The sequence below is a fragment of the Rattus norvegicus genome, chromosome 5 (assembly GCF_036323735.1).
Source record: "Rattus norvegicus strain BN/NHsdMcwi chromosome 5, GRCr8, whole genome shotgun sequence".
NCBI lineage: Eukaryota > Metazoa > Chordata > Mammalia > Rodentia > Muridae > Rattus > Rattus norvegicus.
This window is the reverse complement of record NC_086023.1, coordinates 72,855,701-72,869,595: the sequence shown is the minus strand read 5'-3', so window position 1 is coordinate 72,869,595 and position 13,895 is coordinate 72,855,701. Positions and strand designations below refer to the sequence as shown.

The 13,895-nt window shown below is 46.6% G+C and overlaps 1 protein-coding gene across 6 annotated transcripts in view; it reads right to left on the bottom strand.

Moving 5' to 3' along the window:
• Slc44a1 (solute carrier family 44 member 1) overlaps positions 1 to 12,273 on the bottom strand; it is a 179,957-nt gene extending 167,684 nt beyond the window's left edge. For 3 of the 6 annotated variants that reach the window (XM_008763717.3, XM_008763716.4, XM_039110883.2), the window contains exon 1: positions 12,211 to 12,273. In XM_008763717.3, coding sequence (XP_008761939.1) covers positions 12,211 to 12,258 — 48 coding nt within the window. In that variant the 5' untranslated portion in view covers positions 12,259 to 12,273. Of the gene's footprint in view, positions 1 to 10,550; positions 10,830 to 12,210 lie in introns of those variants that run through there. The other 3 variants (NM_053492.4, NM_001033852.1, XM_039110884.2) reach the window with 2 other exon arrangements.
• Between the last annotated feature and the right edge of the window lie 1,622 nt (positions 12,274 to 13,895).

Below are 13,895 nucleotides of genomic sequence, written 5' to 3'. Positions count from 1 at the left end.
CATGTGGTAGCTACCCAGCATTTCTTGATTCCATCTATAAACTGAGGTACCCACCTTAGAGCCGAGAATACAATAGAAAATGTATAACCTAGGTCTTCCAGCCAACATACAGATGCAATTGGCAATCTGAATGCCTGGTCCCCACAGGGTGGTGCTACTCTGAAAGGCTGTGAAGTCTGTCTGGCAGAGACTGGTCGTTGAGGGTGAGTCACTGAGGGTGGATCTTTGAGGCTACCGGGCACCTTGCTTCCAGACTGTGATCTCTGCTTCTGGATCCTTCAAGATGTAAGCCAGCTATTGTCTCCTTCGTGGCAAAAGGGAGCTGCCCCAGGCTCAATGGCTTCCCCACTATGACCTCCATCTCCCAAACCATTATCTAAAGCAAACCTTTCCTCTCTAAGTCACTGACTATTAGTGCCTTCCCCTGCCCCTTGGCAACCACCCAAACTTGAGGCTCCTCCCTGCTCGTGACACAAAGCGTGTTCCACAACCATCAGTTAACTAGATGCACTAGCCAGAGGCACCAAGAACAGCGTCACTTCTACTGAAAAAAATTCAACTATCCTTCCTCTCCCCACTTACTAGCCCGTCAGTTCCCAAGCTATCAATCACAACAGCCTCATGCCAGTGCACAGGAGTTCTCAACGCCAATCAATGACGTCCTATCCCTCTGCATTACCCTTCATGTCCACATCCAGGCAGGAAAGCCTTTCTTCAATGCTACTCGGTCTCTTTGGTTTCCTCTGCAGCCTCTGCCTTGTATCTCTCTTCCCCCCACCTGTGACACACCAATTCGCAGGTCTTCTGTAAAGACCCCATGGCTGCCCACTCCCATCCATTCCCACGTGAACACCTTCCCTTGACATCTCTCACCATACTGACATGCAGTAAGTCACATCTCTCTCCACGCCTGACCAAACAGCCTTTCCACTACTGTTCTTTCTTCCTTCTCTCTTCTCTAACCTCTCATTCTTTCTCGATCCAAGCCAGGTGAAAAGTCATGTTGAGGAAGCCAACTGCTCACCCCTGCTTCCTCACTCCCTAAGCTCATACACACCAACCTGGAATCTGCCTATTGCTATTACCTATTTTACTCTTAGCACTCATCCCCCAACATTATTGGAATGTTACTGGATTCAGAGTCTGTATTCCAAAGCCTCAAATCTGAGACTGCCTTTTTAAAGAGAGCATGGGTGACAGGAGGCTTTTCAGTTTGTGTTACTATGGAAACTTCTGAGGGTTTTTTTGTTTGTTTGTTTGTTTGTTTTTTATCACTTGTATAGTTTGAAGTTATTCTTGTTTCCATTTTCTTCTGGTGAAACCAAGGTAGCAGTGAAATAAGAAGTCAGCCCAAATGAGTGACCTGGTCTTGGGACTGAAATCCACTCCTGTAGTCCGGCAGCTCCCACGCTTCTTCCGGTACAGAATGGTACTCAATCCTCTGATTCTCATAGCCTCTCAGAGGAGGGATGAAAACCTTGGAAGCAGGCCAATAGCCACTTACCCACTACGAGAGGATTTAGTGGGCATTGGCCAAGTCCAGTATACTAAATGCAAATGGAACCCGCACGGTAGGGAGGACTGACTCCCACTGCTTGTCTGTGACCTCCGCCTGCATACACTCACCCACAGTAAATACATAAAACAAGCAAACAATGCCACCGCAGAAGCATCCCTGCATACCACATGACTACACTCTGGATTATGAGGGGAGATCAACAACTTTCTGAGATGGCTTTTAGTGTGGGTTGTCAAGCAGTACCCCAAGGGGGTTACTCCAATTTATTCAGCAAATCAATAAAGTCTATTTGAATCAAAACCACAGAGGCAATTAATATTATTCTGTTAACTCATATCAAGGTCAGTGGCATAATGGGGTGCCCCTCCTTTAGTCTGGGTAGTAACGAAATTGAACATTTCTACATGTTAGCTGTTTGCTTCCATTTCAAAATTCACTTATTACGTAGCTATACTTGGCGTGCAGAGAGACCACTTTCTACTGTAGGGATATGCTAAATAATATGAATCTTCATTCTCACTGGTCTTATAAGAAAAAAAAAAAAAAACCCTGAAATTAAGCAGGTAAATAAAAAACTAAGAGGCACTCTGCTCTCTGGCTCCAATCTCAGTGGTAGGAAAAACCAGAAGGAAAAACAGATCCCAATCTGACAGAGCTAAAAGCCACCAGCAGATGAAAGAATCTGACAGGAGTGAGGGGGGCTGGAATGGAAGAGGTTCTCCCAACCTTCAGGCCCTCCTGGGACCACTGTTGGGGGGAACCGTACTTAACTACGTAACCATACTCCAACCTCAGGAGTTCTTTACTGAAGCTGTCCTTCTGTCAGCCAGAGAAAGGGACAGTAGGCATTAGGTAAAGGAGAAAGGAAGGGGCTGACTTCAGCAGTCGCTGCCGGAGGTGAGGAACACTGTGTGTGTGACTCAGAACTGGGGACTGCAAAAAGTTTCTCCTGGAATTACAGAAAAGATGTTATGATTTCACAGACAGAAGGAAACAGCAGAGCTAGTAGCTCCTACACTCCTACAGCTCCTACTCCTTACCCAGCCATCCCTCCACCACTGGGCCCTCCCACTTGCAACTGTCTGTCCCACTGGTGTGTGTGACTTTCCCCCTACCTGACTTAAAGGGAAATTCTAGTTAGTCCACGAGGTATGTCCAGCCTTCTGACATTGTAACATGTTGCCATCTACAAAGTTCACACTGGAGAACTGCACAATTATCACACACACACACACACACACACACACACACACACACCTCTCACAATGCATTCTGTAAGTTTATGATTTTTGTACTGTGCTCCATTCATAGCTATCCTGGGGTATGTGGGCTGCAGACTGGACCATCTAACTACTGGGTCTTTGTTTCTACCCTGCTAGACACCACACAGGGATGAAAACTACAACCTTCCCTAATTCCCACCCAAGAAAAGCCAGTAGAGATTGTTAGAAAAGTCCATCTGGAAAGACCCAGCCATCTCCAGATCAGGAATGGAGCTAAGAAGGAAAGGCTACCTTCCTTAAGACTGCAGAAGAAAGAACAAGATATGGCTGCTCAAACCAGCAGTCTTGGGACTCGGATGGCCGAGGGAGAAGCATGAGTCTGAACTACAAATGGGACAAAGAGAGACAGAGACAGAAAGACACAGACAGACACAGACGGAGAAAAGGCAAAAAACAGAACCAAGGAGAGGAAAGCATCCTTGCTACTTGTTTTTAAGAGCCATCATGGAGTCACTGAACACACTGAGAACCAACCCCCTCTCGAGGACCAAACAAGGAAGAATACATTTGGTTTAATGTTTCCAGGAATTGGATTTAAGGGTGATTTGTTATTTATTCTTTTGGCTACATTACCCTTAGTGACTTACAATGAGGAAACTTGCTCATGTTACAGTCCCACAAAATAAAGCAAGCAATCCTATCTCTGTTGCTTAAGCATCTTGAAGCAGTAACCTCTTTTGAAATTTTCTGTCTTCATGCTATTTTCCTTCCTTGACATTGTACAAATGTATAGAGGGATAACATGTGTGCTTAACATTCTTTATGTATGTGACAACCTTAAAAGTAAGACTATAGAATGTAGAGACAGAGCAGCCTGTCAAGTGCTTGCCTTGCCAGCATGAAGAGCCGAGAACAACCCCTAAAGCCCAAGTGAAAAAGCCAAGGGTGGCAGAATACCCAACATGACGGAGAGAAGCTGAAGCCATGGGCTGGCTCACCAACTAGCCTTCCCCAGTTAGTGAGTGCCAAGCCAGCAAGAGACCATGCCAAACACAAAGGCAGACCACTCGAAGAACAACACAGGAGACTGTCCACTGGCCTCCACTCACATTTATACCTTGACATTCTCTATTTCAACTAAGTAAGAAAACAAAAAAGTAACAAAAGGAGAAATTACGTTTTAAGACAGCCATGGGGGCTGGGGATTTAGCTCAGTGGTAGAGCGCTTACCTAGGAAGCACAAGGCCCTGGGTTCGGTCCCCAGCTCCGAAAAAAAAGAACAAAAAAAGAACAAAAAAAAAAAAAAAAAAAAAAAAAAAAAAAAAGACGGCCATGAACCACGGGTTTCACCACGGGCTGTCTAAGGATACAGCTGAAATTTGCTGGGACTTTCTCTAAAGAATTTGTTCTTAAGGAAAAGAGTCCGTATTGAATTTTAAAGAGTAGAGCTGTTAAAGTAACTTATCTCCACCCACTGGCAGGAAGATTGTGTGTTTACTTTGTCCGCGGACTTCCTGAGGACCCCTGTGCATCAGTGTCAGCTAAGCAGAGCCCAGCAGGACCACACAGAGCAGAAAGGATCTTTTCAGTAGTCCAGGACAGAGAAAGAGTCAGCAAACACTCCACGCAGAGGACCCAGAGTCAACACTGGTCCTGTGTGCAGCTCTCTGAGAACTACTGTTCTCTGCCACTAAAGAGTAAAGCAGTCGCAGACAGGAAGTACAGCTGTGTCACAACAAAACCTTACTTTGGAACGAGGACATCCAAATTTCATATACTTCTTATGAAGCGATAATCTTCTCTTGTTATTTGCCTCCGTCCTACTTTGTCTTGATCACCTATCAAAAATGTAAATGCTATTCTCTGCTTGCAAGCCATATAAAAACAGGTTAGCAGGTCAGACTCTATCCATAGGCTATGGTGGGCAGATTCACGGTCCTGACATCAATTGTGACTATAATGATATGCTTAATGCTATTATGTGTTCAAAGAGAAAAGTCCAAAGCAATGGAGAGTTTAATGAGGAGACATGGCCTGCACTGAAGGGTCAGAAAAGTCTTCCAAAAAGTGAATTTTAGAAAGCAACTGAAGGAGACTAGTCAAAGGCCAGAGAGAGGGAGGCGCAAGGAGCCTTCTCCACAAGTGAGTGTAGATGGAAAAGCTGTGAAAGAGTAAGGGATAGGACCTCCTGAGGCTGAGACACTGAGGGGAGGGAGGCTGGAAAGGAGGGAGGCACAGAGGGCTCCTATCCATCTTGTTGATGCCAGGAGAATCTAGTCTTTGTCCCCAGAGTAATCAGAACCACTAAATGATTTTAAGTTGCACAGGAACAGAGCCAATCAGTTCAGACTTTTCAAAGACCAGTAAGGCTGCAATATGGAGAAAGATGTGATGGAAGCCTGAAAGGTTACAAGGTACTGGCTGGAGATGGCACTTAGCTAGGAGGCTGGCGGTGAGCCAAGGCAAGATACAGTGATGGGCTTGGTGAACAGAAGACAGTCTCTTTGTGACTCGGGCTTCCTATCTCCATAACTACTGGTATCATTCAGTGAGTCATGGGATGAGGACAAATCTGGAGTCCAACTTGAGTTTCAAACATGCAAGCTAAGTATCTACACAATGTTCTAAGTGCCAATCAGTTGCTAGTAACAAGTCAGAAGGGGTTTGTTTCAACGAGGTGATTCAGTCTGGGAACTTTCCTCACAGGCTGTAATTGAAACCACTGGAGATGAAACCGCCTGGACAAAGGTGATTCTCTCAATCACCACCAGGTCTCTCCACAATGTTAATGCCCAGGCAGCACCACTGAACCAGTTAAACCGGAATCTCCAGGAGTGAGCCCCAGGCACTGACATTTTTAAACTTCTCCGGGAATCCTAATGTGTAGTCAAGGTTGAGAATAATTAAGATATCAAGAATAAACAGCAAGGGTGCCAGCTACCCCACAACATTGTTGTCTGACCTGACAACTTTGTGTTTCTAAGTTGCAGTTTGGATCCACAGAATAAGAAGAGGGTAATGTTGCTTTATGTCTTGCATCCATTCTACAAAATGCAGTCCAAACCTAAAAACCCAAAGATTTCCTTCTTCCTTGATACTCTACTGAGGGAGGAAATGGGGGTGGGGGTGGGGCCAATTACCAGCAGCAAAACATATGTGTGTAGACAATACTCTTCCCTTGCCAGTAACAGTTTTAAATGACAATGCTAACACATCAAAAAGTATGGACAGACCTTGTTGAGTCTGCAAGCATTCCCACTGGACACAATGTTCTTCCCCAGTTCCAAACTACAGGGGGATGAGGCGGGTAAAAAATTTAACTTGGAAATTCTTTGATACAAAGTTGATCTTTTCTTGCAGATTACAAAAAAAGAAAAAGAAAGTCCACAGCAACTTTAGTTTCAGCAACTATGTGTGTAGACACTGAAAAAGCACACAAGGCAGATGCAGCAAATGCTGCAGGAAGTTTTCACTAGGGGATGGGTGTCTCTGCTACTATAACCACTTTCCATCTCCATCTCAGTTTCTTCGGTTATAACATGGAGGTAAAACCAATCCGACACAAGAACAAGAAAATGACTCTGAAAATAGATAAAACAACATACCACTTCAATATTATTTCCCAGCCAATTCTGACATTAACTTTTTAACATACTGGAGGTTTGCTTGCTGGAGGCGAGAGTTTGCTATGTAGCCCAGACTGGCCTGGAAACTTTCACTGCCACTGAATTTGCAGCAATCCTCCAGCCTTCTGAGTGCTTAGATTATAGGCCTGGCCACCAACACAGCTTGCCTTACATATTTTTGGCATGATCTTTTATGCTTCTAAACGAAGTTTACTTCCCAGATCATGTTTTCAATTGAACAATTTAGTCTGTCAGTGATTCCACTAATCCTTCAATTTCATTCTTATCACCTAACTTCAAATTCTACAAAGCAGGTGTGAATACAGTATTAGAAAAGTATTATAAGACAGTCAAATAGTAACGAGTAAATACCCCCCAATTGTTTTTAAGGTAGCATGGCTAAGCAATTAAGAAATGGCAATTAAATAGGTCACCCTCTGTTTGAAGGGCTTGAGACAAGACAGTGCCCAAAAGCCTTCTATATTGAGGCCCACAAACGGCTGTCTCCATAAAAGGTAGTCTCTTCAACTGGAAAGTCTATGCCCCACCTCCTCTGTCTCTGTCTCTGTGTCTCTCTTTCTTACCACCCCACTCCCTCCCAGCTCTTTCCAATTCTGAGGTTAGAAGGGCAGGGAACCTCAAAGGCTTGAGAAATCCTCTCCCCTCTAAAGCACTACTGTGAGAAATAATGATCTAGCCATTAAGGACAAAGACATACAGCAATTTGTTAAGTAATCTTTCACAAACCCCCTTCATTTATACTGGTTTGTCAGTGGGAAAGAACATTTAACAAATCTGAAGATTTACAAGTGAACTTTGAAGTTTAGCATTACAAGAAAAGAAATTATGTATAGCAGGTTATAGCAGATGAAACTAATTATGGAGAGGTGGGGAAAAATTCTAACACTCTTAGGGAGAATTAATGATGTAAAAAAAAAAAAAAAAAAAAAAAAAAACTCCAGATGATAACTTTGATGCCCCCTTCACGTAACTTTTAGGCAAGGGGTATCACATACCGGGTTTGTTTTGAGCAACTTCCAACAATGTAAAATGGTTATTATTTAAGCTAGAGAAAAATCACCCTAAGAGTTCTTCCAGAGTCTGTGTTACCAGACACTCATTCTTAAATGTATGTGTCTAATACTGTACAGATTGTTTTGCAAATGATTCACTCCCTTGGCAGTGAAATACCAGCATAGAATATATTATTTTAATTTTAATTCTTAAAGTAGAATAATTATTTTGATGGAAAATTATAACCAGTTATGGCCAAGGAAAAAAATAGTATCTGGACTACAAAGGATCAAAGTTCAGAAGAACATAAACTCTTTTATGAGCGTCTGCAATGCAGTAAAAGACTAGAAGGGGAAGCCATACTTCAACAGTCAACTCTAGCACAGAAATAAAGTGTACTTTACATACACTGATAAAGTCTAGCTTCAAAGTTCCTGAGGATACCTCTGAGTATTGTATTCTGATTGGCTATCAGGGTATCATCAGAGCTTGCATGCTAGTCTTTTAAGATGCTACAGCCACTGCACTGACTAAAATAAATACACACACTGAGCAAGGCGTCAAGAGCAGAGGAGGAAAGCTGCTCCACTTTACAAGTGAGTGGTGTTAGTGACAGAACAGGAATAAATTCGGTCTCCTGCAGTCCATTTTAACTTTACAAAGTCAGGGTTTGAGTTCGGAAGAGGCTAGTCTGGTGGAATTAGACTCTCAAACCATAGAAATCGCACGACACAGATCAGGGCTGGGGGTTTGAAATCAGTGACTTGCTAGCCCAATGTTCGAATTTACGTATGCACTCCATTCAATAACTGAGGAGCTCTGCAGCATACAGTGAGGCATTGCATAAATGGAAAGCTGGGAGAGGAGAAAAAAGCAGACTCTACATTCAAGAAACTCACAGCTCAGTAGAAAATGGAATCAAACACATTCTGCCCGAAAATACATTCATGACCCCTGAGATTGGCTCGGTAATGTGCAGCGTTGTATCTAGAGAACATTTAAAGTCGTACCCCTATTTTATTTCAACACATCACGCATAAACGCAAGAGCACTCTACATGCCTGATGCTTCTGAGATGAGTGTTAAAAACATCAGGGGATCGAGAACACCTCAGAAATTAAAATGATTTTTAAAAAAATCTAAAATAAGAAAAAAAAATGATGGAGAGCCCCAGTACATAAGAACCGGCCTCGATGCTCCACTGAGCACTTCAAGTCCCTAACGCTGAACTCAAAGCATGTGGACAACTGCTGATTGGCTACAGAAATCCACAGGGGGGTGGGGGGAGCACACCCTCAGGTGCATGACAGGCATCTTGCCTGTAGAACATGGCATGCAGAGACCAGTCGCTGTGAGATGGGGTGGGGGGGGTGCAGCACTACAGCCTGGAGACAGACAACCCCATGTCCCACTGCCCGTTTAAAGCGGCGTTCTGGAGCAGAACCTATCCCTCCCACACTATCTTTCATGCACTGAACAGGCTCATCCACAAACTGTCAATACTTCCCTGTCTTAAAGGCATTTCCCCACCAAGTGAGCAACTGCACAGTAACCCAATTCTGAAAAGAATTGTAATGTGAAAGGCACTTTATGCTGGGAACTCTATGTAAACAACGATTAAGCGAGCAATGCCCAACTATTAATGGATGCACCCCCTTGCCCTAAATCGGCAACCAGTTGAAAGGTATGTGTTTGTCTACACCTCTATATGCTAATACGAAAGCCCTGATCCAGCCTTCCTTAACACCAGCCACATGGTTTCTTTGCTATCCTAACTGAATACGGTTTAACTAACTAAACCAGTCAGCCTAAGAACTGAAGAGGATCCATGCCCAATAAGCCATAAACGTCCTCCACTCGTCTTCAATTCTGGTTGTTTCTGTGACAGATCTCAGATTTTTCAGAACAAGTATGCAGGTTATTTAAAACTGAGTTATATATAGTCACTTAGCACCAAACACTTCTGTGTCACAGATGCTACATCTCTAGAGGAATTTTTTCCCCCAAAACTAGCATTTTCCTTCGCCAAGAACCAACAAGCCTTTATTTCTAGAAGCAAGCGCATACTTCTCCCCACCACCACCGCCGCCAAACAAACAAATCACAGACTACTGTTAAATTCTACGCTAATGAAACTGTGGAGAAACATCCCAGGCGTTGTCAGAGCCTATTTTTCATACACCACCACCAGACAGTTTGATGCAGTATTCCTGATTGCTTTTTATCGTATTTGTAAATACACTCACTAATCCACTAAATTAGGTAATTTACAAACAGGTCCTCTCAGTTATTAGTGGCCAGCAGTCAAGTTCTATTACATCTGATCCTTACACAGTTGTCCAAACATTTCCACCCAGGTTAAAGGCTCTGATCGGAAAGAGAAGGCGGCTAGCGAAATTTGGATGGGGGCAGGGTGGCAGCTGAGAGAAATCTCTGCATCTCAGCCCTCAGCGACAACATCCAGCCAGTGCCCACAGAAAAACTAAATTCGGCACCTCTTCCTCCTGTTACACTGGCAACAAAGAGGGAGTTTCCGTAACGCTCCCGTCACCCACCAGGTGCCCAATCTCCTTCCCAGACCAGTCCCCGCGCTCCCGCAGGGGCCTCGGTGCGCCGAGAGGCCGCGGTGCCCGGGGTCAAGGCACAGAGGGGGGGATGGGATAGGGAAAGAGCGGGTGGGATCTGTGAAATGGGCCCTGGAAGGGCACGGGGGCCCACTGAAGCACCTGATCCCAGCCAAGGGGACCGCAGGCCAGGGGAAATGGGCAGCTTATTAAATGGAGCCGAAACTGGAATAAGGTGGAAGAGAGGTGAAGAGCCCAAGCTGGGGTGCACCTTCTGGGGACACGGAAAACAGTCTGTGGGTGGCGGGGCGATCGGCGGAGGTGGAGAGCAGGCAGGCGGGCCCGAAGGCAAAGGAAGGGTATGCCTCCCCGGGCAGAGCGGGCGCCCGGGGCGCCTCTACCTGCAGACGGGCGGGACGGGCCGCTCAGGTGAGAAAGCGGGGGAGGGAGCGCAGCGGGCATTGGGGGCCAGACACGGGACGCAGGGGTCGGCGGGGACCAGAGGGGCGCAGGGCGCCACAGGGGCGCGGAGGGCACGGCTCCGCAGGCGCTCACAGCGCGGGGTGGCATCCGGGCGGGCGGCCGGGAGGCGGGAGCCCCTCACCTGCGCGGCGGAGGCGGAGCTGCAGCAGCCCATGGCGGGGCCGGAGGAGCCCGGAGGCGGCGCCGGGCGCGCAGCTACGCCCCGGAGCCCCTCGGCATGCGAGCCGGCGGGCGCCCGGGGAGGGCGCGGCCTGGCCCCGCACGACTCGGCGGCGACGGCAGCGACGGCGACGGCGGCAAGAACTCAGGAGGCGGCGCGGTTCGGGGCAGGCGCCGGCCACATCCCCCGGCGGCGGCGGCTGCGCGGCTCCGGCTCCGCTCCTGCTGCTGCAGCTGCTCCCCAGCAGAAAGGGGCGGGCGGCGGCGGCGGCACCTCCCCCTGGCCCCCGCCTCCCACCACCCGCTCCCAGTCCCTCTCCCGCTCCCTCTCCCGGACTGCAGCCGCCTCCTCCTCGGCGCCGCGCGCGTCTCCCATCAGACTCCCCGCCCCCAGTGCAGCGCCGCGCCGCGCGGACGGCGGGGCGACGGCAGCCAGAACGAGGCCGGGCCCTTGGGCGCGCGCCGGAGCCTGCGCGGCGCCGGGCCCATTTCGCGGTGGCACCGAGGCCGCGCTCTGCCTCGGGGCGAGAGGGCGTCTGAGGCCGAAGCTCCCGTGGACCCGGCCGGCTCACAGCCGAAATGCAGCCGACTTGCTTCCGGACGCGCGAGGCACGGGGAGCTCATCGGGGGTCGCTCCTTCTCCCGGGTGGGCGCGCCACCGAGGTCACTGACCCGAAGCTTTTTAGGGCTCTGGAAGCTGCTTATATTACCCAGAAGAGCGTACACGCAAAACCTCCCATGGAGAAGGAATGGGTGATGGAAGATGAAGAGAAAAAAGAAATCATCTGTTGCTCCTGTTCCCATTTTGCTGATGTGGACACTAACCCTTGAAGGAGGCCGACAGTGAGAGCACCCAACTGAAAAATGTAGTAAAAGAGCCAGAAATGGGAGGGGAAGGTAGTACTCCAGGCCCTCAAGTAAAAACCATGTTGGATCTTGACTAAACTTTCTTACACATGGCAGCACTCAGACACACACACACACACACACACACACACACACACACACACACACGCATACGCATCAATTCCTATTTAAAATATTTACCGAGGCACTCACTATATTACAGTCCAGAGATTTATTGGCGCTAAAATTAAACAGGCGATAAATAGGCAAAGTTGCTACTCTCTTACTAAAAAACTAAACCTGTATTAATATTCGCTAGGGTAGCAACAAGTTAGAATAGACATTCACAACCTTTAAGAAATTTCCAAAGCCAGAAAGTCTTTAGAAACAGTGTGAAGCTAGAGCAGTTTAAAAATGGAGAGAATAAACAAGGTCACGGTCAACTGTCACAGAAACGCGCATGTATCCAACACTCATATAAGCCTTCGCAACTCGCTTCATGTTGTCAAAGTGTTGCAAAGACTGGAAGCAAAAGGTTGTTTGCAAGGATACCAGAGTGAGGCTCCAGAAGTGCTGACTAAAAGACAGGTTTCAAGGTGACTCAATCGCAAAGGGGAAGTTGACTCTATGGGCATAGAAAAGAGAAATCTAAACGTGGGGTTGGGGGCCAGGGAGTAGGGTTGGGTGGGAGGGGAATGGAATGGAGACATACACCCCCTCCCCACCCCCACTCCCAAAATACTAAAGAGAATTCCGTAGTTGGTGTTTTGCATTACCGTTTCCTGGGTCTGTGGGTATGGATGACTGGTTCCTCCAAACCTCATGTTCCTCTCTGAGGCCCTGATAGCAGGGATGACTGTGAAAATGTTGGTAAGATTAAATAATGTGGGTAAGCAGCAGATAGGTCAGTGACGAAGCACTCAGCAACTACTTTAGTTTCTTGACTTTTCCTCACTTTGACCTGAGGCTCTCTCCTAGGCCCAGGATGAGTGACTTCTAAGGCTTCCCTATGGCTAACCGTTGGGTCATTAGCTAGAAGTGAAGAAATAAAGCACTAATTGCTGTGGGTCCCAATTCTGTTCATAAACTCCACAGCAAGATTGTAAACTCCCTGAGAACAAGGGCAAGTATTTTCTTCTTTGTATCTCCCTGTGCTCTCTGGGATGTTTGTTGAATTATTCAATATAGCCAGGAATAAAAATCCCTCCCTTGAGATTTTCCCTCAAAGCCAGAAAAGGACATCTTGTTTTTAACTGAGGGAGGATGCTGAAATTACAGTCTTAAACAAGAAGCCATCTGTCTTCCTTCTATATAATCAAGGAAAGATGAGTTGTCTCTCTTAGCAAGTCAAGATGGGAGCTTTTTTCTCAGATTATAAAAATCTCTCTGGCTAGCACAGTGGTTCCATGTAGTAGCTAGTACTTATTTTCTCATCTGTAGCTGGCCTTCTCAGTGCATCATAAAACCATGGGGTGTTTGTCTGTTTGGGGTATCTCTCTCCTGCCATGGATGATGGATGAATAGCCCAATCCAAGTATATTCCATTGTGTTTGCTCCTCACTGGAGGTTTCCCTTTAAGTAGTAGAACCAGGCCTTCTGAGGTTCTGCAAAGTGTTTCCGTAAACACACTAATTATGTACGAATATGAATGTGATGGTGTAAATTTATACCCCTTCATTAGCAGGAGAGAAACTAGGGCTCCTAAATTGATATTCTGTACCTTTGAAGGACAAGACTCTGTCCCATCCCCACGGTGCCCAGAGAACCCTCCTAGATGCAGTGATGGGGGATGGAGTGAAGCTCAAGCTCTTGCCCTGCTAAGTTCAGTCTCCCAAACCAAGGGAAACAACGTGATTTAGAGGGAGGCTTTACTGTTCTGCTCTTTTCACTCTTTCTCATAAACAAGCACACACATCATTCAGTGGAATTAAATTACAGCAAATTCAGAAATGAGGAAACTGGGTTTTTGGTTTTTCTTCCCTAGCCAGAGCTCAGGGCGCTGATCTTACTACCTTGAGATGTCATGAGGGAAAACCTCTAAAAGGGTGTAGGGTTTTTGTTTTCAAAAACAGGGAGGTTTAAAAAAATTTTTTTTCGAGTTACATAAGAACAACGTCTGCACTAACCAGGATAAAATTATAAGGCCTATCAATCTTGATGCTGCAGGGTAAAATCAGATCACCAGCTGAGCCAGCCGGAAATGCTTCCCAATAGTCTAGTATTGCATAATTGGCCGTGTGAATTCCACGGTTTCCAGCCTCAGAAGGGAGGCTCAGTGCCGGTCACTCACTGAAGGGAAATACAGAACTAATGGTCTTTCCAATGATTTCAGTAAAGCCTGACTCATTGTTCACATGAGGTCAGGCTTGAGATGGAGGAGGGGAGAATGTCATAAATATAAATGCATCTATATGTGAGTGGTGCTTGTGTGTGTGTGTGTGTGTGTGTTCATGCCCACTCA